Below are 27,372 nucleotides of genomic sequence, written 5' to 3'. Positions count from 1 at the left end.
TACTCAACTACAACAACAGTCTTGTTTTCCTAAATGTGTATGGGCACATCCACAATTATTTGTTTTCGTTTGAAACACATATTTTTCTCTACATTTGGGACTTCCATCCACACTGAGACTTAGACAGCAAAAACTGAGCTTTTGTAAAATGCTCTCCCAAGTGGATACATTTGAAAACGCACTCTCGTTGTAGTGTGGATAGGGAAAATGGAGATATATGAAAACTATCTCATATTTGTTGTCATGTGATGCAGTCATGTGATCCATTCAATACAAAACAATGAATATGTGATGCATGTTATAGCGGCGCTATTGTGCCTGCTATTCACTTTGATAGCATTGTAAAAGATACATTTTACTTTGTGCAACCTTCACATTGCATTCCTTCAAAGAAGAAGGGAAGTTTACTCAGAATTGCTGTTGGAACAAAGGTTTTTCACTGAAAATCTTTTCTTCTAGCTCTAAATTCAAATAGGGCACCATTGACGCACGGTAAAGATATTTGGTCACAAGACTTGTGAGAATCAATGGCGTTTGCCGTAAATGTCGACAAATGTCACTGACGCACCTTTTTTGAAGTTCACATAAATGTTGTTTTCTGAAGAGTATCAGTGAATAATAACTTATATTTTGGTTTGTTTGTAACACAAATCAAGATTGCTTCAGTAGACATACAATATGTCACACAAGTCATTTTGAATACATTTATGGTGTCTTTTAAGACATTTTGAAGTCCCCATTCACTTTCATTAGGATATACTGGGATATACTTCAAAATCTTCACCCTTTGTGTTCCACAGAGAAAAGTTTGAAACAACAAACAAAAAATAAATCAATTACAGGTTTGAAACAGCATGAGGGAAAATGATTACAAAACATTTTAATTTAGAGGGTGAACTATTTCTTTCATTCTTAGTCAATTGGATTAGGTCTAGCTGTAATCTATAGTAGTTCATCTAGTTCTTTTATCCAGTCTTAAAAGAAATCAGTAGAGGCTTTGGTGACTTCTTACCTGAGGGGCTTGTTGACGGATTGCCTTAGGATACACCTGCATGCCCTCTCTACCACAGCGAGCCTGCTGTGTCAATAAAGCACAAATCCACTCATAATGCAGTTTAGTTCACATACTTAATGCACTGCTATAGCTCCTCAGCCTATGGCAGCATTTTAGACGTACCGGCCTGGAGCTGCCATTTACATTCTCTCCCATTGCAGATATGGTAATTATTGTGATTTAATCCTGTGTTTAGCAGTTTGCTCTTAGGGGCTATTCCACTCTCTTACAGTACACATATGCACCAGTGCAGTTTGTTCAGCAGAAATAGAGCCATAATCTTGAGCAATGATTTTATCATGTTAGCCAGTTGTGCTGATGTGATTTTTGTTCTGCTTTGCCTCCATGTTCTTTTTTTTAATTTTTAGATTAGATTAGATTCAACTTTATTGTCATTACACAAGTACGGGTACAAGGCAACGAAATGCAGTTGCCTTGTACCCGTTTAATTATGGATATTTGTAAATTGTTTCTTGTTTATATATAATCTTTTATGAAGAAAGAGTTCTCAGTGTGTTTTATGCAGTGTTAATTGTTACAAAGTTGTATTTAGTTTTGTTTTAGTTTAGGATTTTGACAAAATATTATCCTTTAATATTAGTCAATATCTCATCATGCCATATTCATTAGTTTGGTACATTGTTCTCTGACTGAAGTTTTATACTGATATCAAATGAATGTTGTAGATATATCATTTGAGTGAGCTTATTAACTTGTAAATAATTCTTTCTACATTTTCTTTCTTGTAAATATTGTTAGTGCATTGTAAATATCTTGTAGTGTTATTCTCATCATATTAGTATGTTTTAATTAAAGACTTTAATTAAAATACTCACTATGAAGCATCTTTTCATCTCATCTTTGTTATCGTTGACAAAATAAAAAACCCTGTCAATGAACATTTTCATCAGTAATTTCATTGAAGAGATAAACACTATTGTTGTTCAACAGTGTTTTGCTGTGATATTGACTTTGACATCATATCATTAACTTGCATTTTGTTCTCAATATTATGTACAAGTAAAAGAGGCAGATTGTCATGTGTTGTATTTACTGTAATTAACCACTCTTACTCACTGTCACTAAAACAATTACATGCACTGATCAACAGTACACTTGTGTTCATTTCTGATGTCGCCTGGTTCGATTGTTTCCAGTAACTAAGCCATATAAATTCAAGAAATAAGGAACATATGAGCTCTCCTCCAGCAGTCAATATACTGTAACTCCATCATTAGATGTCTGATTAACAAGACCAGGCTTGGACTGTTCTATTAGCCAATTACAGTCTGATATTAGCTACTTAGGAACATGCTCAGTAAAAGCTACAGGGACTTTATTTCAATTTACATATATAATGAGTGGAGATGTATTAGGTTTTGATAAAAGATCACTTTTGGCTAGAATTCTATAATAGATTGCAGGGCAAGATTGTATATTTGTTGAGAAACTTAACTTAATATAATATTCCAGGCTTCAGTGCATCATAATTATGAAAATGTAGGATTATATAGCCATATAAAATATGTAACTCTTAAAATGAGGTAGATGTAGTGCTTTGTTATCTGTGTACATCTGCCTTGCAAAATTAGTTAGTATAACAATTGGTGAAATAGGCAGAATTCATAGAATACTCAAAGCATGCCTGTGGTTGCATTCTTAAATTCAGATAATACAGTCATGCACAATTGAGATGCTTGAAATTACTTATGCATGGTTTATTTTGTCTTGGCAATGTAAAATATGGTAAATTCCAGGCAGAATTATGAGAGAGCCGTGTGGTGGGTGACTCGGCCCACACTGTGCCGACTGTGTCTCACTGGCCCACCTGTTCTTCACAATGACTGCTCAGTTATAGGGTCTGCACCGGCCCATCTGGAACAATGGATCAAGTCTATTCATGCAGGAAAGGCTAAACAGTAAAGACATTAAAGTGTTTTCAAATAACTTTAGATCTTCTCTTTGTTCTGGAGTTTATGTGAAAGTTATACAACTGCTTGTTTATCCTCTCACAAGTTTTTACAACACTTTGATTTTCTTGTAAAACGTAGATAATAATGTATTGTGTTAAATAGTTTTCTAATTGCTTTTACTTACTCCTTTGTATTATTATATACCTTACATGGTACTGATAAACGTTTACTAAAGCAGTAAGATTAAGATTCAACTTTATTGTCGTTGTGCAGTGTAAAGGTACAGAGCCAATGAAATGCAGTTGTTCTCGCATATCCAAACTAAGCTGGGGTCAGAAACAGCCATGAAACAGTGCCCCTGGAGCAGATAGAGTCAAGGGCCTTGCTCAAGGGCCCAACAGTGTTATCTTGGCGGTGCTGGGGCTTGAACCCCCAACCTTTCAGTCAGTAACCCAGAGCCTCAACCATCAAGCCACCACTTCCCCCGAATAAGCCACTTCACGTTATGCCTAATCGTGGTAAAAACACTTCGGGTGGCCTCTTGTTTAATAAAATGGCAACAGCAAAATGATAAAAAAAAACACTGATGTTCAATAATATCAGCAACAAGGCATCCTAACACAGTCCTACCTGTGATTGGCCTAATAAAATGGCCAATCACAGGTAGGACCAGCCCATCCTATAGGCAACATAGGAGGCCACCCAGGGCCCCAATATGCCTGGGGAGCCCCACAAATAAGTTCATGATTATTTCATCATAATTTTAAGAAACCTAAATTTTTTTATTCCCTTTGGCTCTTGGTATTTCATAGCTCACACAACCATTAAGATCACAGCATGTGGACCTCATCATTTAACATACAAATCACAATGGTGGTGATAACCAAACCAACATGATCAGCTCTGAATAATCACCAAATGACAAATAACTGAAAGTTACAACAATTACAATAATAGCAGTGCAAATAAAATCGGCAAACAGTAAAGCTACAGTATAAGCAGTGCACAGTAACTTACATAATTTATTCATACCGGAGTGCATTGCTGGGAACTCCAGTGCTGCTTCCTATTGCAGTTTTATTAGACACTGATTGCACACCTTGATAAATAGGTTTACTATGAGTCTTACTCATAGGCTTACTATGATTAATAGATGGCAGAAACAATGCTTGTCAAAGCATAGGGCTTGTCACATTTTCTCAACAACACTGAGAAGGAATTATAACTCAAAATAAAATCAAAAATAAAATTGCACAAAGTGAAAGTATGAGCAATTAATCTGATAAATTACCAAACTATGCCATCTACAAAATCTGTTCTCTAAGAGGTAGGCCTATGTGTTTATACTTTACATCTATGAGTATTTATATTTGTTTATATATATATATTTCGAGGTGTAAATTTGTAATTTTATTTATACATTATTTTTCCCACATTGCTGTAGCTACTTAATTTTTTATAGTATTGGAACACACTTATGTGATGTTGGTAATGAGAAGTCCATTATTTATCATTGATGACAGATTTAATATTTTAATAGGATCATTATGTTGCATAATGTTGTAGTAAACACAATTAATTTGATTACAGTATGGTGCAAGTGGAATTACAAATGCACAAAAAGACATAAATGAGGGTTTACTGCATATATTAAACCTGCTTCCCAATATAAACCCCTGTATATAAACCCCCCAAAAAACTGCTGATTCCAGTTGCCCTTATTAGTGAGAAATAGAGGAGCATGTTTTCTTAAAAGAACTCAAATTTCTACTGTGTTGGTGTCTACCTGCCTCTCCCCTTATTATTCACCTTTGGAAAAATGTCTGATGTAAAAGAATTGAAGAGAGCAAATAACATTCAAGTTGTTAATGGCTTAAGTTCAGCATTATTACACCATTAATTAGCTCATCTGATAAATTATGGCAACCAAAGAATAAAACTGTATAGACTATGCGGGAAATTCATAATGCAATTTCCAAAAGCTTAATTTAACCTAATTTGTCAAGATAATGCTTTAGTAATTGCACTTAATTTACATTTGAATCTATTTCGCTGAGCTAAACACAACATCTCAAGTGTTGACTTCTACCTCTAACCAGTTTGTTCTAGCACATACAATCCCACAATGCACAAACCCGCAATGCACTCTGAACCGTTCTGCTGATGTGCAGATTGTATAAGTGACTGCCCTCAAAATTCCTGGTGTCTTTCCTGGGATATAAGTAGGAAGTCTGTTCTTCTGTGACTAAGGCTCCATGCTGTTTGCAAGACCTGTTCAGTAACAAAGTTCATGAGATCCTCTTGGTTAAAACTATGGTGTTGTGCCTCAGCTGCCTAGCTATAATTATGGTTTATGACAATACGCTTTACTACCATCTTTGAAGCATGAAAGAGGGTAGTTCTTCCCTTAGAAAATACTAGGCTTGTTTTATTCTTTGCTTATTCCTATAATTGTATATAGGTATATATAATTGTATATATAATTATTTTATACTGACACGGACGTGTCTTTGTGCTACGCTACTTATATGGCTCTACGAGTAAAGTAGCAAGTTCAGCAGTTGTGATGCAAAGCTCTGACCTCCAATGAAGATGAATGAGCAACAAGTAAGAAAAATATTGCAAAATACATTTTTAAATTGCAATATGCTATACATAAAGAATCATAATACTATTGTATTGCAATCCAGATATCAATATAATATCATATTGCCTGGTCTCTGCAGATTCCCACCTCTCAATGTGGTGCTGGTTTGTCAGGCAGAAGGTGTTATATCAGTTGCTAATGGTTATTTTGACACATTAAATCATCATTCTCCTGGATGTGAGTTTCCCTGTGCCTCTATCCCTCAATGGGAGATAAGCCTATTTCCCCACCTTGCAGTAGAGATTTGTCATGAATAGGCCACTTGGGGGAACTTATTCAGCAGCATGACTGGGCAAGACAACAGATTTTCAATCCTGCATTTGCACATTCACACCCTGGCGTCTTCTAAATGTCATCAGTAAGATTCCCCATTGGCCAGAGGGAATGAAATATCTGTGTTTTTTTTTTGTTGTTTTTTTACTTAATATTAGTCTTAGTTCGCAAAGGGCCATGCATCAAGGAATGGGTGCACTATTTCCTGTTCAGCCTTAGGCCTGGGTGACATAAGAATCTCATCTCATAAAGCTGTGATAGAATATTCTTCTGGCTGCTCCCAGAAAAGAGACAGCAGCCACAGGGGTTCTGGTGTACTCTATATCACTTCAAAATGAGATTACTCTCTAGCCAGACTTGTGCCTCCTTAGGGAATGATAATTTCATATACATTTTTCAGTTCTGGAGAAGATAAAAATGATTGTTATGCCTTTAAAACATTTTCCTTAATTGTTTTTTGATAGTTTGCTGACCGCTTTCACTTGGCAAGCTTAAGATTGAATCTGAGCCAGAGATACCATGGTCAGTAAATGCAAGCAGGTCAACTGAAATTAGAATCCATTTAGAGGCATTTCCAAACATCAGACTTGGCATTATCCAGCAGTTCTGTGCCAGTGAGATGTGAATGCGGCTATAGTCTGTGCACGCGGTCATTGTCTCCGAGACACTTCTCTCTCAGTGAAGGACGCTCCATACAGCCTCTGAAAGGCCTGTTGTTGTTTCCAGAACGCCAGTGAGCTGAATACAAGTGATTATCATGCAGATCTGCCCTCTTTCCAATGAAAATCAATAATACCTGGCTGAACAGAGAAAGGATAAGAATTTAATATATATTATATTACATACAAACTAAGTATATTACATCAAACTAAGTTTAAGAATCAATTAATGCACAGATCTGGTGTAACAAATACAGATCTGTTTTTTTTTCTCCTGTTGTTAATGAATAAAACACACCAATGCCTGATCTATGACCATGTAGGGGAGGGGAAATTCTAATGTTATTTACATTTTCCTTCATAACTCACATTCTATGGCAGCATCCGAAAATGTAGGCAGCTGCGTTGCTGCCTTGCTGCCTAATCAGATAATGATTTTTGGGATAAGGTTTGGGATAGGGTATTGTTAGGTTTATGGGTAAGAATAACAGTGAATCTACAGATGTAATTAAATGCAAGTACAATGTAACACATATGTACATAATAAGTATGTACATTAAATGCTGAAGTACACAGTAGTTAAAGACACCTAATATAAAGTCAGTCCTATATGGTATTAACACACAGTGTCTTAAATAAGAACATACCTCCAAGTAATAATATCATTGGCTTAATGTTAATATTACTAAATCGTTTGTATATTATACCTGTATATGGTACCAATTATTCTAGTAATTATATGTGTTTAAAACAAAAGTCAGTGAGATTACTTTATTGTAGTTATGTAAAAGTAGTTATATTCAACTAGTCTTCAACTAGATGTTTAAATGAAATACTGTAATTCCATTACATATTTCAAAGATTTTATCTTTCTATGTAATCATACATTGTTTTTAATAACTTGTGTTTCAATTGCCCCTGACCTCACGGCCAAGATAAAATCCTGTATATTAAATACCAGCAACAGTGTGAACATCTGTTGTTCATGTTAACTTCTTTGCATTTGTGTATGTATATATATATATATATATATATATATATATATATATATATATTTATATATATAAACTTAGCAAAAATAAGAACAAATGAAGAAAAATACAGGACATTTAAAAACATTTACAAACAAAAGTCACCCCTACTATGAATGCAAAACATGTCATTTCAGGATATATTTCTTCATTTGTCTGATTACAGGGGGCAGAATGGCATTGTGATGAGTTTACCAAAGGAGCCTGTTTCAGTCGGGGCAAATCAGAGGTGAGTTTATTCCCACATTCTCATTCAATACTTAATGTGTTGTACTTTTGGTTAAAATGAAGATTGTTTTGATGATTAACTATGTTACCTTTACTTAAGAAAGCAATCGTCCTACATCCTAAAATAGCAGACCCACAATTTATTAAACAGTTCTTGCTTATGTATTCCCACTTCCACTTTTCTGTGAAATTGTACTGGCTCCCTTGTGTTTTCTAACTGAATCAGATCAGATTTGTGCTACAAACTGCTTCTTAAGTCGCCTTAATATTTCACTTACTCTAGCCCTGTCAAACTTGAGACAAAGAGCCCTCCTTTGCCTTATAGTATGCTACACTAAGCTAAGACATGCTAAGTCAAATGGGAGCAGGATAGGGACTATGTGTGAGATGGCCAGCCATCCTTCCAACCTCGGCCGAACCCCAAGGTGTATTTCAATTGGCCCACTGCGGTTTAAGCCAGTGCTAATGGCCCTGTGAGTGTTTTTTTTAATTCACTTATGAAATGTGGTCAGAGACCCATAAGACTGGCCAACATGTGATTGTAATTCAGAATTACAGCCACCTTATCCAGGGAGGTGGCTGTCGTAACTTGCTTGGAATTATGGAGCCTTTCTGTATAGACGGCACATATGGTTGGTCAGAATAGACTTGGAGGTTAAGTACATCTTTTTTTGTTAAAATACTTTCTCCTGTCACAGCTTAATATTCAGAGAGTTTTGGCATAGTTACTGCATTTTGCCTTTGTAGGGCAGTATAGGTAAGCTATTGGCAGAAATATCTGAAAAGTAAGAAATCTGACGAAATGAGTAAGAAGCAAGAAATTCACCAAAAGGTGTAAGCACTGTGGTGCTATCAGAACATTTGTCACTAATGCCGCAGAGATTACACTCTAGTCTACACCTTTAAAGACTATAGTCATTTCTGGTTATTGTACACTTCACAAAGCAAAATGCATTTTATTTTAATTCTTTTTACAAAACAGCTAAGTGACATATCTGGTTTCGTTGAGACTGTTGCTTCGAGAACAAAGGAAAGAATTTGACAGAGTTGATTGTGTTCTATACACTTCGCTCTCTTTATAATGCAAGCAGAGCATAACATCTACTATATAACACTATGGATTGTAGCCATCTGTCAGCAGTCTTCATAAACATGTCACATCTAGATGTGGTAGTCATATTAAATCTCAGTTTATTTACACATACAGCAGTGCATTGCTTCCCAGGCCAAATTGCATTAGCAAATGTAAATCAGGCTTTTCTTTTCGAGACTCAGCTTAGTGCATAGAAATGAATGGCTTCACAAGTTAACAGTCATTCTGATGAGCGGAAAAGTAGACCCCTCCAGCTCTGCCTTGGAACACCCTTAAATCAACACAAAAAGAGAAGGGGTGACAGGGTTTCAAGTACTTGAGACAAGCATGATTTACTGGCCCCTAAATTCTAAAAAAGCCTTGGAAAAACACTGAAATGAAGCAGTATACTGAAAGGCAAGTCCTGCAGCTGGCGTTATATAGCTATAAATCTGATTGGAGGACAAATGTAAAGTTGCTCCTGGCTTTACATTTTTGGAAGCTGTCTCAGAGTCAAATATTTTTTTTTTGGGCTGTCAATTTAAAGCATTAGTAGTGGGATTAATTATATATATAAAAATAAAACAATAAAAATAATGCAATAAATGTCTCCTGACCCGTACATAAATTCCATAGTAAAAGAAAGTATTCAGAACAATTGAAGCTTGAAGTACATGTATCTTAATGTTTTCCGAGCCACATTAGCAGGTGGCCTCGACAAACTGCACCATCAGAACTTCCACAGATTGAGAACTGGTGAGACAGGAATCGAGCTGGACGAAGCACAACAGAAAGCAGGGATCTGGTGACACAATTTTCAAAGTTTAAAGAATATTTAGCTTGACACAGTAGCTTAAAAATGCAGCAAGCAAAAGTGTATAAACTACATATATATATTTACAGGTGTGTTCCTGTATACTGTATATATAATTATTTGAATTATTATGCATTATTTATTTTTAATTATCTTTATTTGGAGGCAATTCTCTGCAAATATTGAAATATGCGATTAATTGCAGTTAATTCGATCAATTAATTGACCCTTCGCTAATCTCCACCCCCTCAGGGTATCGCTCTGAAAAGCTTTGCAGAACTTCCCATTGCAAAGAATGGGAGAATGCCATGAACAGTGGGGTTTTTGGCAAAATATTAAAACAATAAAATTAAATTGATAATATTCTTACGTGGGCTAGAATGATGAGTGGTTGTAAAGCATATTTATCTGATGTTTTTTGTCAAATAAATTGATTGAAAATGGTGGAGCCAGTGCATCAGAATTGAGGCAAATGATTATCACAGTCACTTGAAAAGAGAAAAAGATATTTGATGGTGATACACACCTGATAACAATAGTGTAAGTGAACAGAACTGCTTATAAAGTCTCATAACACACTTACTATGAGCATTTGGTGTCCTTGCTGAGGTTATACATGTTAATTTGGGAATGAGGGCTGACAGTTAAATCCATAGCATTCTCTTCTTAAAATGATTAAAAAAAATTTAAGATTGAAAACAATACAGCGTGTATCCTCTCTTGGTACCTCGTGTTACTATTACAAATGACCTAGCAAAAACTCTCTTTTTATATATACTTTCTATAAAATTCGGCATAAAACTCAAACACACTACTCCCAGATAAAAGCAAGCGCTTGTCAGAGAAAAGGCGAACGGCAACAGTTGCTAAGATAGGATTGGTCAGAAATTTATGGTGGGCTTATCGATGATTCAATTGGTACATCATGAAATTAATTAAGTTAAAAGTTTTAATCAATTGACAGCCTTATAATTTTCCAAATTTTGCATATGCAGTGCTTAGAGTTGAAATCAAAACTTTTGCTAGCGCTAATATCAGAGACCATGTAGGAGAATGAAATGGACCATTTGTAAAGGAAAAAAGGGAATAGAAAAAACTGTAATGCTCAAAATGGTGGCTGAAGAGCCAGTCACCTTTTTAATTGCATTTGATTACTCTAGAATACATACTGTTTGACTTTGAACATTAACTGGGCCAGCTAAATAAAAATGTTAAGCATTAATTTAGCTAAAGAAGAACTAAATATTGATATCATTGTCAGATTGAACTGCTGATTCAGATTCAATTTGGATGTGACATTATCTTGACAAATATGTTTGGAGATTTTGTGCCTTTCCCCATTCAAGTAAATAAGAGCTTGTATGCCTCTTACCTACATAAAAAACAGCTGCCCTGGTATGTTACCAGAATGGCCACCAAGTGGACTGACTTGCCTTAGACAACTTTGCTTATATGCAGTTTTCTTCTGTTTTTTATTTGTAATTTTTTATCTTTTCACAGGAAGAGTGCCAGAATTACATCCGTGTCCTGCTGGTCAATGGAGATAGGCTCTTTACCTGCGGAACAAATGCATTTACACCCATTTGCACCAATCGAACGGTAAAGTAATGCACATCATGCAGTGCAAATGTAATGCAGAGGTAACATATCCTGTTAGAAAGACAGTTTTGCCCTTTGCTCTCTCCCACGCTGACTTCTTTTGACATTTTCTTTGCTGAGTGGGTTGTGTAGCATAGCATGTGGCATTTCTACCAAGAGTCTGTGGTTTATTTCAATAACAGTTTTGTTGACAATAATGCTTCACCTTGGAAAAAGCTTTCTTGAGGTCTAGGCTAAGCTTTTATTTTTTATTTTTTATAATGCAGGTACTTGCATTATCTGTATCCTCCCGTGTCTTTTGTGAAAAGTTTACACTAAAAAAGTTTCACACTACTGTACAAGCATATGCACCTTATCTGTGACAAATTTATCCATTGCATGGGTTACAGCATACTACCTATAACAATAAGTGTTACTCAGTGCAACTGTTTGAAAGATCCCTGCCAAGCACATTGACAGACATTCCCTATTATTCTCCTTCACAATCTCATACTCTTCATTCAAGCATGTAAGTCTCTTGTGCATGAATCCCTTAATTTGAATGACTGGATTATTCTTCAATCCTTTCCTCAAACCTGATAATGATGATGGCAGTTGGCTCATATAAAATGACAATCATCTCCTTGGTGGCTCTTTGATGGATGGCAGGAATTATTGACTTAAAGCTGAATCACCCTAGGGATTTACCATCATGAGTACCTCGTGCCAGCAGGAAAGTACTTCATCGAACCAGGAAGGCATGAGCAAAGAGTCAGTATCACACTCCTTTGTGTCCTTGTAATGCCGCCTATAAAGCTGCATCTTAAACAAACGGCTATCAAGGTTGTAAAGTTGTTCAGTGTGTAGCGCAAGCACAGCTGCCTGTGTCTTGAAGAGGCGTCTTTCAACTCGCTCCATTAATGTGCATTATGGGGAGCTTGTCCATATCTACAAAGGCTTCCGAATGCCATTTGTTAGAAGGTGTTCCATCAATAAACGCCTTTCATCTTTCTTTGCGCCCAGAAAAGGCACATCCTTTTAAGAGTTGTCTTAGGCAGAAGTATCTCCCTGGCACTGCCGCTTCAAAAGACTGCCTCGCCTTGCCAAACATGTAAATTTGCTAGACTTCACTGCCAACTAAATGGGCTTTAGGTCCTGAAGGATGCCAAGAGACTTCCACCCATTCGTGGAGCTTTTCTTAAAGCCAACATCAAGGATAATCCTCCTTTACATTGATTACACAGGGCAAGTGTTGTGGCCCATCAGCTGCTTGTAAGATAAAAGCATTCAAGTGAGGCCACACAGGATCTAATCTGCCTTCAGGAAAGACTGATAGGTTTGTAACAAAAAAGTGTGTCAGATTTCCTGTTATTAAAATATGATAGTCTCTAAAGGTATGACATCTCTAGCTACATAGAAACTGTGGTCTCAAAAACTATTTTGACAATTTTGGATTCTTAAGTCTCACTTGAAAATGTATACATTTCTTTGACAATAGACCATTTTTCAGAGATAATTTCACTGTTCTTTGCTGTTTTTGTTATTATTTTTAACCATTTGGTTTCAATGTGATTTTTAGTGGAAAAAGTGCTATCTTCCTTTAAAATAAATTCCTATTGGTGTGATATTTTGTTATATAACTGCTCTATATGGGGTTTAACTGCTTGTATATTTACTGCTGCTTGAGATATATTAGGCCTACTGAATCAAAAAACCATTAAGTTATTATTGTTCTACTTATTCATACCAGATATATATATATAACTGGAAGGTAGAAGTACCATTTCCTTTTCTAGTTTGTTTATAACATAAATTCTAATTGGATTTTTCAAATATTAGATAGGGTTAGTCTTTTTGATAGCAAGGAATCTTTATGGCAGACAACTGCTCTGTCAGCCTGCCATATTTGCTCATGTTGTGAAATATTTTAAAATATGATGAACAGAATTTGGCTGTGCTCACAAAGGAGCCAACTCTGACTGCTCCTCAAATCTCCTCCCTTGTGAAAAAGGAAGCAATCCTCTAAACAAGTGTGGTTCTCTAATGACTTCTCCAGTGGTGCAAAAGGATAACTGTCAGGGTTTTTCTAAGGCCTGGCTGTCTGCCTACATGAAGGAACATGGAAATCATATTGAAAAATGTAGACCAGCATGAAAAGTTGCAACTATCTTTCTATGTACTCTACTGTTCCTGTGATGGCATATCCCTTGTGCTTAACATATACAAATGGAGATTACCTCCCTGTCATGGTAGCTTCCCTGTGCTGGCTAAATGTCATGCTAAGCAAGAATTGAGGCTTTGCCATATACTGCACATAAGGACAGATCGGGTGTTTTGCGAATGATTAGCATTTAGCCATTGTAGCCGCAATTAACCGTGACAACCGAGTAATGAGATAAACATTTTTGCCATCTCGCAAAATAGCACATGACATGGCTGGAAGTAGGACGAGTGTCTCTGCTATAATAAATTATTTGAATGATAAAATAGTTTTCACTGTCACATCAGCTCAACAAACAGCATAACATTGCATCATTACTCAAAAAACGTTTTCAAGATTTCAATCAATCATGGCCAGCTTTTGGATACTTTCTCTTCCCAGACCCTAAATAAACCAATAGCTTATGCAAAATACATTTACCTGAGAAATAAAATTGCGTCCCATTGGCAAATTAGTGTTTCTTTTTTTAAACATAAACCTCCAAAAAATTTGTTCGATTTATGGTAAAAACTAAATAACAATTATTGTCTTTTTTTTTTTTTGCTTCTCAGTGTTTTAAGAAAATGTATATGTTTTATTATTATTATTATTATTATTATTATTGTGTTGAGATATCTCTAGACTAAATTAACTTTTTTTCTCTCTGCAACACCACAGCTAACCAACCTGACTGAGATCCACGATCAAATCAGTGGAATGGCGAGGTGCCCCTATAACCCTCTGCATAATTCTACCGCCCTCATCACCTCAAGTGGTGAACTTTATGCTGCCACAGCAATGGACTTTTCCGGCAGGGACCCAGCAATCTACCGCAGTCTAGGAGGACTCCCTCCTCTGCGCACTGCCCAGTACAACTCCAAATGGCTCAATGGTAAGCCTGAGCTATGGGATGAGGGATATGATTTAATTTGGATTTTGTAATTAATAGCAAGTCATAAATAGCAGAATAATCTGGTGACTCTGAAGGGTTTTGTACAAATAAATAAAATAAAAAATCATTGCTCTCTCTTTGCATTTCACAAATGTATGGTACTTTGGAAAAGAAAAGAAAATTGGCCTCCTTTATTGAAGACTTTTCCATCCAAGATCAAATTACTTCCAAAATAAAAGAATTGTCTGAGTGGATGGCTTTGAAAGTTGGTTAAGCCATTATCAGAAAATATTGACAGAGAAGGATTTTACCTGATTTACTTTAAAAGAAAATTGGAAAATTGGCTTTTGCCAATTTAGTTTTTCCTTTTCACTTCATGTTGTACAAATGTGCTAAGCACCTCAGCAGAAAATATCAAATTATATCACTGTCAATCACTTTGAATCTCATAAAGTTGACCAAAGCAGTTGATCTTTTTATGCCTTTGAGAAAATCAAACTAATTGTGATTATTGGTTTTGAATGAAGAATGATAATTAAAGCTGAAGTCTGTAATTTATTCTGTGTTAAAATACTGGTCCCTGGGGTGCATTTCCCAAAAGCATTGTTAGCCAACCATGGTCGCAAATTTCATTGTTCAAACAAACATTCGCAAACAGCATTGCAAAGTTGTGTGGTCGGAACTACAGCTCTTTACCTGTGGTTAAAAGCATATTTCCTTGTTAGTTTACTGTGTAGACATTATTATTTTAATTTCTTTTCTCCACAATGTTGGCATGCCCAATTCCCAATGTGATCTAATCTCTCCTCATGGTGGCCTCAATCCGGGTGGCAGAGTACAAATCTTAGAGTACAAGTCAATCTGCACATCTTATCACGTGGCTAGTTGAGCACGTTACAGCAGAGACATAATGCGTGTGGAGGCTATCCTCCGTGGCATCCACACACAACTCACCACGTGCCCCACCGAGAGTGAGAACCACATTATAGTGACCATGAGGAGGTTAACCCAACGTGACTCTAACAACCCTAGCAACCGGGCCAGTTGGTTGCTTAGGGAGCCTGACTGGTGTCACTCAGCATGCTCTGGATTCGAACTTGCGACTCCAGTGGAGGTCGTCAGTGTCTTTCCATGCTGAACTACCTAGGCCCCCCTGTGTGGACATTATTTGAAATTACAGAGGCTTCTATATATTTTATTCCATAATATATTTCATTCTGTCAGCACTTTTACCACATTTACATGCATTTAATAAAATGGCTTATTCCGGGTTTTTGCAGAAATGTGCTGTTCTGAAACGTCACATAAACTCGAGTGCAGTTGTTTAAGGGATTAAAGACTGTTACGAGAAAGTATTTTGTCACACACAATGTTAACTCATAAGTGACATTTATATGTTTTTGAAGAGTGTGCTTGTGTGTATGTGCTCAAGTGCGTTGGGGGAAGCCCGAAGTTTGATATAGAGGGAAACCTATCTATTACAGCATATGTATCTACACAGTGCATACAGCTTTCCTGTCTTCAACAGCTTTCTCGCTTTAAACGGCTTTCTTGTGTTCGTGTCAATTAATTTTATAATTTAATATTCGCAGAAGTTATTACTCCACTCTCTGCATAACATCAGCAATGACAGCTCTATTTTGTTGAACAAACATGGTTCAAATGATGGATGTGCCACAGTTACTACAGTTTTGGCAAACAGTCGTGACTAGCTACTTAATTTCTCCAACAATGTATCGTACTTTGGTGATTACGCAGTGAGTTATGTCATTGTGAGGGAAACGCATCCCTGTTTGTTGAGAAGGATTTAGCTGCAGGCATTGCTCCAAAAAGGGGCAGGAGCTCCAAACTGCCATTAAAGCTATAGAGAGCCCCTTACCTAACCCTTTCCCTAACCTTAACCGTGCGAGGAAGTGACACCCCCTTTTGGAGTTGGCACAACCCCCTTTTGGAGTAATTCAACACTCTTTTGGGGACTCTGCCCCCATTTGGAGGTCTACGGCCTGCAGCTATGCCCACTTGTGTTTGTTTGAGCAACATTTGCTCAAGCAAAGGCAACATTATTTTTACTATTCCATTTGGTGACACTAGTGGCACAAAAATTACAGTTCAGCTTTAAACCTGTACGCTTACTTTGATAATTTCTTGACCTAAACTCTTTCTTCACCTATGACAAATTAGTTTGTCCATTACCTAAGTAAAAGATTAATAGAAGCATCTTTCCACTCATATAAACTATAGAACATAATTGCTACTCTATGTCTTTATGAGTGTTCTATGTTTTATTAATCACTGACGTTCCCATTTCTCTCAAACTCAGAGCCCAACTTTGTTTCCTCCTATGACATCGGCAATTTTACCTACTTCTTCTTCCGTGAGAACGCGGTGGAGCATGATTGTGGCAGGACTGTGTTCTCTCGTGCTGCCCGGGTTTGTAAGAATGACATTGGGGGCCGTTTTCTGCTGGAGGACACCTGGACTACCTTCATGAAGGCCAGACTTAATTGTTCACGACCAGGCGAGATTCCATTCAACTATAATGAGCTGCAGGGAACCTTTTTCCTGCCTGAGCTGGAGCTCCTTTATGGGATCTTCACCACAAATGTGTGAGTAAAGCACTGTTTGATCATAACACACTGGGTCAGGCAATTGGTTAGTTTTTTAGATATCTGCTGTGTAGTTCCGTGTTTTTCATACCTCAGAGGTCAGTTTATGGCTTGTTAGCTCCAGCAAGATTTAAATTCTGAAAATGTAAGGCATGCACTGTCAGCAAAGGTCAGCTATTATTTAGTGGCGGAGGCAAGCGTCACTATTACTATTGCTCATACTTAGGTTTATGATTTTTCACCTGATTGATGATATAATGGGTGAAAAATCCCATAGATTTGCATTAAGAGAAGGAACCCAAGTCATATGGACCATAATATAATATATCTTGTATCAAAAGAGACTTGAGGTGGGCTTTTTTAACTAGGGCTACTAAGCAACCACCTAGCAAACACCCAAAACACCTTAGTAACTGTAAAGCAACATTCTGGCAAACACATATAACCAGTGGACCTGTGGAGTGATGAATAGGCAAGCACTGCTGACATTTTCTTCTGAAACTGTAATAGTAGTTGCCTTGGTGTGAAATAAATGGGGACACTATGATTTTTATATCATACATTTGCCATGACATTTTAGCTTGTTTGCTTTTATCTCTCTGGTAATGTTACTTTGTATCACAGTCAGCAAAAGAAAGATCCATTTTTCGCATTATGGCCCACTGTGCTTTAATGATTGGCAGGGTGTAAATAAAAGTGTGTATTTGTGTGTGGTGACTGTCTACCTCTTTGACTCTGTTCTTAGGAACAGCATTGCCGCATCAGCAGTGTGTGTCTTTAATCTGAGTGCTGTTACCCAAGTGTTCAGTGGGCCTTTCAAGTACCAGGAAAACTCTCGCTCTGCATGGCTGCCCTACCCCAATCCCAACCCAGACTTCCAGGTAAACACCCAGTGAATGACAGCCACTTTACACTGTTAATAATTCTGAAGTAAATTATTAGTAACTGGTTTCATAATTTTTAAACATTAATTTCCTCTTGCTTATAATTGAATCTCTCCACTTATTTTCAGTATATATAGATTTTGTGCTGAATTTTAGAGGGTGGCTCTGTACATGAAAGTGACAAAAATTACATAATGATTGATAAAATCTATTTTCATATATTTTGAAAATGTAACCCGGACACACACACACAAGATGAGACAGTCACAATGTAAGTCAAGAACTGCTTTATTGATAACAATAAAAGCAGGCAAAAGTACAAACGGGCAAATCCAGTGAAGAGTTGTCGAGGGAAGCGTAGGGTCAAAAGCCGGGGATCAAAGAGAGTAAAGGGGGCAAATCCGGGAGAGTAGTCGAGGGGAGCGAGGGTCAAAGCCGGGGTAAACAGGATCGAGAGGCGGGTAAACTAACAAAGGGAGTAGACAGGGGTACTAGGGGAACGAGGAGCTGGCAAGCTAAAGGGGTAATCAAGAGGAGTTCAAGAGGGGATCAAAACTAGACGAGACTAGTGGGGGCAAAGACATGGGAAAATAAATACAATAACCAACAGCCGTGAGACGAAAGGGTAGTGATATATATAGGGGCAAGTGCAGGTGTAAACCATGACAGGTGATGAGACGAGTGCAGGTGAAACTAATGTGCAGGAGTGCAGATGACGCGAGTGCAGGTGGTCATAATGTTCTGGGGGATTGGAAACGCGTGAGAAACTCGAGGAAGGGAGATTGCCTACGAGCATGTGAGCGAGTAGGAGCAAAGTGGGCATGAGGGCTCGAGCGAGCAAAAAGAGCGTGCAAGCTCGAGGGGGCGGAACGAGCGTGGGAGCTCGAGGGGGCGCAACGAGCGTGGAAGCTCGAGGGGGCGGAGCGAGGGAGCGGGGTTCGTGACAGAAAACTTTATATCACATGATATATTGTGCCAATATTTTTTGTTATTTTACTGAACATTACTTTTACAGTGTGTAGATACTGTGAATTCAATCCAGCTGCTTCAAAAGTATTGTTTCGGTTGGCAATACTCTGTGAACAACCAGAAGAATAATTGACTTTCTCACCTGGATACCACCTCTGATTTATGCCCATGCCCAATTGAAATGAGATGGCTACTGATTCTTGCTGGTTTTAGTGCCTCATGTTTTTTGCCTGGTTATTCTCAGGGGGAAAAAAGAGAATAATATGTAAAGGGGAATTACAAAAATGAACACTGTCCAATCACCCAAAGCCCACAAACAACTAAGTCTGATATTGTCGATGATAGCAGAGAAAAGCCCAAGGTTCAAGATTATGCCTACGCATCACTGTTCCTCAAGCATTTCTCATGGTCATTAATTTGTCCCCTTTTCCATGCCTTTGTAATGCTCATGAATTTATAAATAAAGTTGCCAGTTTATCATTTTTTTGCAGGGCAATTACAGCGATAAGAGCTTATTAAGCCTATTTGCATCTACTGTGGAGTACTGCCGTTTCAAATAACATCACCACAGTGACACATTTTGAAGAGCATTCCGTTTTTAAACTCTCTTCAAAAATCCATTCCCTTGGTCAAATTTTAGTGGTCGTTATGCTTAAACAACGACATGAACAAATGCATGGGTGTTTTAAGTAGTCAACTTAAGTGTCTGATAATAGCTATAAAGCCTCAGTAGTAGGGCTGTTAAATGTGTTTTAATGTAGTGTGAGGCCCATAAACCTAGGAGACCCCAAAACAGCTTGACTACCATATCTAAACCTTTAAAAAATAAAAGCTGATCAGTATAGCCTATTTTCATATCTAGATATGCTGAATATGAGCATCTCATTTAGTTTATTGAAGCTGATCTGACCTGATAATTATGTTTCTAAGGCACACATAAGGAAAAAAGATGTCTTTGACTGCATTCTTTTCCCCTCAAAGGGAATTGCTTTGAACCATGGGGTTTCATGGTCTACAGGAGCCCCAATTTATCTAGCTTGGTGTGACATCTTCATCAAGCATTTGTCCATGTTATGGAGGCCAGATTTACGAGCCTCAAATTTTATGGGTTCTAACATTGATTGAAAATGGCTCACCGTATATTCTGTTCCTGAAAGACCAACATGCACCCCATTTGAGTAAAATTATGCCTGCACTCATCTCCAACTGATTCATGTTGATTATATGTGATCTAGGATAGAATGGAGGTTTCGTTAGGCAAGCTACAGTAATTTATTTCTCTCCTTGTAATCTCATCGAGGGAGGAAAACAGTAACTTAGGCCAGAAACAGTCAAAGTAAATATGGAAAGGCACACATGAATGCTTGGCCAATACACTGTAAGCATGCACCCTGTTGTACATAATTAATGTGCATTCTTGCATTAATGTGGTGGTAACAAACCCCAGTTCTCAAGGGTACGACAGAGTTACCAGTAAATGTCTGTACCATTAAACCAGTTATTATCAGGTAGGCTAGCTAACTATAAACATATCGACAGTTTAACTAACCTTAGCTAATTTGCTCGGCAAGAAGCCAAGAAGAAACATTTGAGTTTACATTCTTGTGAATATTTTGGGTGTTAGGAGAACCAAGCTAGTTACCTTACTGCAGCTGTTTGCCACACTTCTTAATCTTTATCTATTGCTCTTTTTCTGTATCATTAGTAAGAGTTAAAAAGAATTGTGAATCTTTATGTTCGCCTATGGTCTATGGATGGTCTATGGTCATTGCTATATGAATAAATAGGGTATATGTAATAGAGATGAGATCAGAGATTCCCTCCTGTGGAACACAGAAGTAGACTCTGTACTTACCAATTAAAGTCTATTCTGAGACCAGAGTTCCACCCAGACAGTTACAAATGAGTAACCAGAGTGTTATACTCTAATTTATTATATGACTGGGATGTTTAAATGATGTAGGGAAAATTGGTAAACCAGCTAAAAACCAGCTTGGCCAGGCTGGGAGACCAGCTATACCGGCTAAAGCCAGTAAACCAGCTTAGGCTAGTTTAAACCTTTTGGTAACACATTATAATAACTTTCATTAAGAAATAATTTACAAACATAAAATAATGTTTAACATATCATTAGTTCATGTATATTCAGATTGTTAGAAATATGAACTTGTTAATGTTTACTAATGGCTGATGACTCAAGGATGCCAAGTGCCTCAAAAATTCCCAAATATAGGAAGAGAGTAATAATAACAATTAATGTATTGCCATGGCAACTGTATTTAAGATATAAAATAGTCCTTTACAATTTTACATCCACAGTGTCTTGACATTATTCTAAAGAATTTTGAAGCAATTCATGTAAACATAAGTGGGCTATTTCAAAGTCTGTTAAAAGTGCCAGACTTCCTGTTGCCAGTTGGTGGCGCTATGACCGTGACCCATAATAGCCACATCAATGTGATCAGTCCCCATTCCCAAACATACAGCTGAATTTTCATCAAAATCACACAATGTACACAGAAGATATACACTGCCGTTCAAAAGTTTAGGGTCACTTACTCATTCATTATTTTTTTTTATTTATTTTTATTTATTTTTTTTCACATTTTAGAATAATAGAAAGTCATCACAACTATGGAATAATAGAAATTGAAATATAGGAATTATGTTGTGACTAAGAAAATGACAAATCTATGTTATATTTTAGCATCTTCAAAGTGGCCACCCTTTGCCTAGATTTTGCAGAAATGTACTCTTGGCATTTTCTAAGCCAGCTCCTTGAGGTATCACCCTGTGATGCATTTTAAACAGTATTGAAGGAGTTGCCATCTATATGCTTGGCACTTAGTGGCTGCTTTTCTTAATTATTCGATCCAAATTATCCATTTCAAAAACAAATGTTTAATACATTTTTAATCAAATGTTTCATAAAATTTTTGTTTTGTAATTAAATAAATTAATATGTTGGCACAATTATATTTTTGTCTACAAAGCTAATTTTACATTTAAGCATACGCCTTCATATCAAAATGTTTTTAAGATCATGAGAAACTTTTTAGGCAAGTGTCCTAAATAAGTGTAATAAATGTATAACTTCTCCATGGTGACACCGTTCAAAATAAAAAATCTGTTTCCAATTTAGTATCTACGTATTGGTGCCAAAACTGCTAAACTCCCACTAGCTTAACAGGGGGTTCGACTGTTACCAGAGACGTCTCCTAGCAACCCAACTGATAAACAATGCTGGAGCGCTAGCAGTTGTGCTACAGGTTTACGACTGACAAATAGAGTTTAATTTACCATGTTTTATACACCTGTTTCTGCAGGTATTCGTTAAACAAATTTTAATGTCATGTAATGTGGAAACTTGATCACATTTATCGATATTACTTAATAAAGTGAATGTTTATCACTTACTTGATATATCTCCCTGGGTGCCAATATGTTTTTGTGACATCACGCACTTGCATCTCTACTAAATTGGAGCTTTCGATTTCAGTAAGAGCTTCCAAGTTGGAATTCCGACTTTAAGTGGCATTCCATTGCACCTTTCCCAGTAGGAAGTTGGAAAATCTGACTTTCAGAGTTGAATGGAACTCAGCATTAATCTGCTGGTTGACTGAGGCTATCTGCTTTGTTACGGCAATCATGAAGTTGCGTTCATGTTTTGCCACTTTGAACTCACCATGAAAAGTGCTTGCAAACAAACACTTTTACAAAGGCTGAAAAATGCTTGATCTGGGCTTGTTTTGTACATCAAATTCCAGTAAGATTTCCTTTCTCCATAATTTTATCACTGACAGATTATTTAAAGATTATTTAATTTATCGAGATAACAACCTCTGTGGTTCTATCATAGGAGAGAGCGTAATGGTCAAGTAGCGTGTTATGACAGTACAGCCCATAGAATGTCTATGGGACCACCGTGTTATGCTGTTTGATGCTAAGCTTGTAGGTTCATCCCACTGATATAGATCAGTGGTTCATCCTGGTAGAAGGGTTCTGGCTCTGGTGTAATGACTCCGGGCGGACACATTTCAAAGTTTCCGCCCTTCACACAGTGATTATGCTGTATTAACAATGCGTTAATTGTGATTAAGAAAAATTAAGGCATTCAACTTTTTTAATTAATTGCAAGCGTTAACATGTTAATTCTGACAGCTGTACTGAAAACATTTGTAAATGTAAAAAAATGCATGAGGTCATATATAAATCATTTATGTAAATGTTTAATGACATTTTTAAGCATTCAAATGTACATGAAGAAAATCTATTAATCATTATGTAACATTTGTTACACATTTTTATAGATGTTAAAAAGTCCAAAGCATATATGAATGAAAACTTAATAACATCTGTAAATATTAGAATTTACAGTAACTAATGATCTGTTAAGCATTGTATCATGTTTGTTAATGATTTATTAATGAAAGTTATTATAAAGTGTTACCAACTTTATTATTATAAAGTGTTACCATCTTTTCAGTGGGGATTTCATTAAAAAAATGTACACTTGTATTTCCCAGACTGTTAAACCTGTTATATTTTCTTATCGTTTGTAACTCTCGCTTTGTGTCTCTATTTTTTCTTTCTCAGTGTGGCACTATAGATTATGGCTCCTATGTTAACCTAACGGAGAGGAATTTGCAAGATGCTCAGAAGTTCATTCTGATGCACGAGGTTGTGCAGCCTGTTGTTCCTGTACCATACTTCATGGAAGACAGTGTGCGCTTCTCCCATGTGGCAGTGGACGTAGTGCAGGGCAAAGACATGCTCTACCACATCATTTATCTAGCCACAGGTATAGTACCACATCACATCTTTATGGAAAGAATGGGTCTTTCAAGGGTCTGATATTTAAGCAATGTCATCATTAATTTATGTTTACTATTGGCTAAAATAAGCAGAGTATAAATGTAGCTTACTAAGCAAGCAACTACACCAACACTGAAATTGAGAGGCATGGCTTCAAAGTTACTTTGTTTTAGAGTGGATTTTGAAGTTAATGCAATTTTCACACTTCGTTTTACTTGACATTGTTGAGCCATACCCATCACAGTTTAGGTCATAGTCTAAGACAGGGGTTCTCAATGGGAGTGTTGAGAGCAAATTAGTAGAGAGGGGGATGTTAAGTTACAAATGGGGGGTGTTTGACACTCATAATAATCCGATCTATCATCAAGTTCCTCTTTGCATTAGAACGTTATCTAGACTTTGAGTATATCAGTTGGTTCTCAATTATACGGGTTGTATGCATTTGTAGGGGGGGGCATTCATCAAAAAAAGGTTAAAAACCATTGGTCTTAGAGACCCATTTTAGTTGTAAATCAATTTTGACAAAATGTGTATAGTAGTTACTATGTTTTGCCTTTTTTTTACAAAAGAAAAGTTTATGCAAGAACATTTGAGGCTATAATGGACGTGACCACTGTTATATATATATATATATTTATATATATATATATATATATATATATCGTTGACCTAATAGGCCTTTAGCACAGTCCATGTGTCGTCACATCTGGCTCCGAATAGTAGCGTATGAAACATCTGCCCATCGATCTCTCTATGGACAATCACAGTTTTTACAAATAAATTATGCCAACATGGCCATTTATTTGTTTATTTGGAGTAACACAGCACTTCACCATGTGTTATCTACCACTTTAATATGTAATAGTATCTGAGCGAGGCGAATATCAGCGCAAAGTTTTCCCATTTCACAAGGAGCTGCACGCACTGTTCACCTCACTTCCAGAGGATTATTGTGCTCAACTCAAGTCCGAAAGGCGTTTAAGTGTTTTAATGTCATTGTTTTCACTATTGCAGCATGCTCATCTCCCGTTTGTGAATATAACACAGTTGTAGACACTGGGACAGTTTCATCTCTATGTTTTATTTACATTGAATTCGGTTGCGACTCGCGAGTGGACGCTTCAATCATCGTACTCAAACCACAATGAAATAACTTATTTTTTTACAATTTAACCAGTTATTTTTCTGTAATCGGACTCTGGGATGGAAACGTTTGTTTATTTGAACATTTTTAAATGGACCTTTTATCTTATGTGGAGATTATATAAAGTAAGTACATGAAAACAATGTGATCATTATCATCACAAATACTCTGTAAAATACTCTCATAATAGATTTTTTTTTGTGACTTCCTGTATACCTTTGTCTTATTCTAATGCGCATTAATGAGTAACACTGCGTTCACACTGCAGCTACTTTGTCACTGCATGTCACCAGTGGCTGGTGGTTTGTTCGCTAGTGGTGTGTATGGAGAGTCTAAACAGCACTGTTTCTTTACAATTAATATTATTATTAAAATATTAGGATCACGTGAGCTCTACTATCTTCTCTCATATTGGCTATCACCCCCGAAGTCGCTCTTCATTTGCATAAAGTTAAACATTTCTCAACATTGGACAGGCCCACATCCGGTCGCCAACGGTCGCCGTCGCTTGTGTTGCCCAGAAGTCACCAGCTCTCATTGAAAATGAATGAGATGAGGTTGTTATGTTGCTGCGTGTCGCTGGCAGTGTGAACGCAGCTTAAATGTGCTCTTGTTTGTAATATATTCTTGCATTCCTCTAATAAAAAAACATACTTTTACTCTGTGAAGTCTGCCTTCTCTTATACATCCTGTTTAAAATAATAAAACAACATTGCATAGTTTTTCTATATTTCACTATCCCTAAGTTATGATTGTAAGTTGAGGTAGGTCTGTTTAGATTAAGTATTTGAGATGAATTGTACATAAAATAGTCCATAATAATTCCACGATGCGGACACTGCCATTGAAACGAAGCAATGCTTCCGCTCTGTGAACGCAGAAGTGTGATAAGGCCTATGGTAAACTGCCAGCAGGAGGTGAAGCCACCGGAAGTGTTCAAACGGCCATCTGTGTATGCCAAATCTGTCATAGAGCATCAATGAGTGACAGGCGAAAAAGCCCCCATTTTACTGTCTCTGATCTCTGGATACAACAGTCGTATTTCTCCCTCTAGTGACAATCATGTTTACTGTTTAATTTGCTCGTTCTGGATAATATTTGTTACGAGGGTGAAGATATGCACGGATCGCAATGTCAGAGCATTCACCTGCCCCGGTGTTCAGTCTATCAATGCAGCACAATGATCCCCAAAGGAAGTAGGAAAAGCGGTAATATCTGCTTGTTTAGGTTGACAATACATCCTTACCCCCAAACGGGCCTTTAAAAATTCAGACTGGGATTTGTAAATCACCTTAAATGTCCGGAATTTGCTTGTTTTCATATTGAAGTACTCTCTGTAGTCATACATGGATACATGTCATAAATATGTGTTATTTTGCCATTTAAACATATTTCAGATATAAAATCGGTGATTGAATGAGTAATGTTTACTCATTGAAATTAGATGATTTCCTATTAAATCGAAAGGGACATTGGAATGTTTGGGCTTAGCAATATGGTGGCACAGTGGTTCCACTGATATGATGTCATAAGCAATCAATTTCTATATTATATATCAGTGGACATGACCCAGATTTTTACATGTAGTACATGATGATCTGATTTGTGATCTAAATGTAAACACAAAAATGTTCTTCTGAAATCTTTGAGGTTCTTTTATACATGGTCTTAGATCTGATACAGATGTATGTGTAATAATTTATTTTTCTAAATGAACACATATGGGTTCTTGCAGGTCAGCACTCTGTTCACCCAGATTCAGTCACTTACATACAAGAGTGTGAACAGTCCAAAGTTAAAAGAACAGATCTGAGCAAAAAAAAAGAAAAAAAGCATTGAAGCTTTTAATTTGAAAGTAGCCCAAAAATCCCAGGTGGCCAGCTTCTCATTAAACTCACAGCCTATTAGAATGTTACTTCTACCATCAAAACATTGTGGAGTAAAGATGTCTGCATTACCATAAGGGAAAGCACTGGGGGAAACTGGCTTTAATAATTGGTGGTCCATTTGAATTATTGGCCTTTGAAGCAAGCAACAGTTGGTCACCAGGCTGAATAAAGTCATTAGACACATAGCAGCAATGAAACATCAAAGGCAGCATTTTCTTACATAGGGAAGAATGTACTGTAAGATGTCATTTGTTTTCCAGATGCAAACCAGACACTGGAAAACTCCAAGGCTGTCTGTTCTGCACTGCTGAAAAACACTGCAAACGTAGTTACCTGTCAAATGGGGAAGATTAAATTACCGGCAGAAACTTGTTGTAAAATAATTGCATAAAATAATAAATTGTTAAAGGGAGGGAGACACTTGTTTAATTGAAATGTACATAAACGCACAGGACAATCAGGGTTTAAAAGCTATGATTGACTTATTGGGTGATCAGTATCAATTAGTTAGTAATTTGTTGGTTGGTTGGTTGGTTGGTTTGTTCTTTGTTTGTTTGTTGTTTGTTAGTTAGTTAGTGCAGTGTACAGTCTTAAGAGTTTGTTTGTTTGTTCATTCGTTTGTTTTTTGGTTAGCAATGGGCAGGAAGGATTGTTACTAATAGTAACAAATATAATTTTGGAATTCACCAATTTTTTAGATTATT

General features: G+C 36.8%; 1 protein-coding gene across 1 annotated transcript in view; it reads left to right on the top strand.

Moving 5' to 3' along the window:
- sema5a (sema domain, seven thrombospondin repeats (type 1 and type 1-like), transmembrane domain (TM) and short cytoplasmic domain, (semaphorin) 5A) overlaps positions 1-27,372 on the top strand; it is a 161,983-nt gene that overhangs the window by 77,655 nt on the left and 56,956 nt on the right. The window contains exons 5-10 of the mRNA XM_052113736.1: positions 7,744-7,806; positions 11,192-11,290; positions 14,148-14,361; positions 16,682-16,967; positions 17,713-17,848; positions 23,417-23,621. Coding sequence (XP_051969696.1) covers positions 7,744-7,806; positions 11,192-11,290; positions 14,148-14,361; positions 16,682-16,967; positions 17,713-17,848; positions 23,417-23,621 — 1,003 coding nt within the window. The remainder of the gene's footprint in view (positions 1-7,743; positions 7,807-11,191; positions 11,291-14,147; positions 14,362-16,681; positions 16,968-17,712; positions 17,849-23,416; positions 23,622-27,372) is intronic.

The sequence above is a fragment of the Xyrauchen texanus genome, chromosome 41 (genome assembly GCF_025860055.1).
Source record: "Xyrauchen texanus isolate HMW12.3.18 chromosome 41, RBS_HiC_50CHRs, whole genome shotgun sequence".
NCBI lineage: Eukaryota > Metazoa > Chordata > Actinopteri > Cypriniformes > Catostomidae > Xyrauchen > Xyrauchen texanus.
This window is presented reverse-complemented; position numbering and strand designations above follow the sequence as displayed.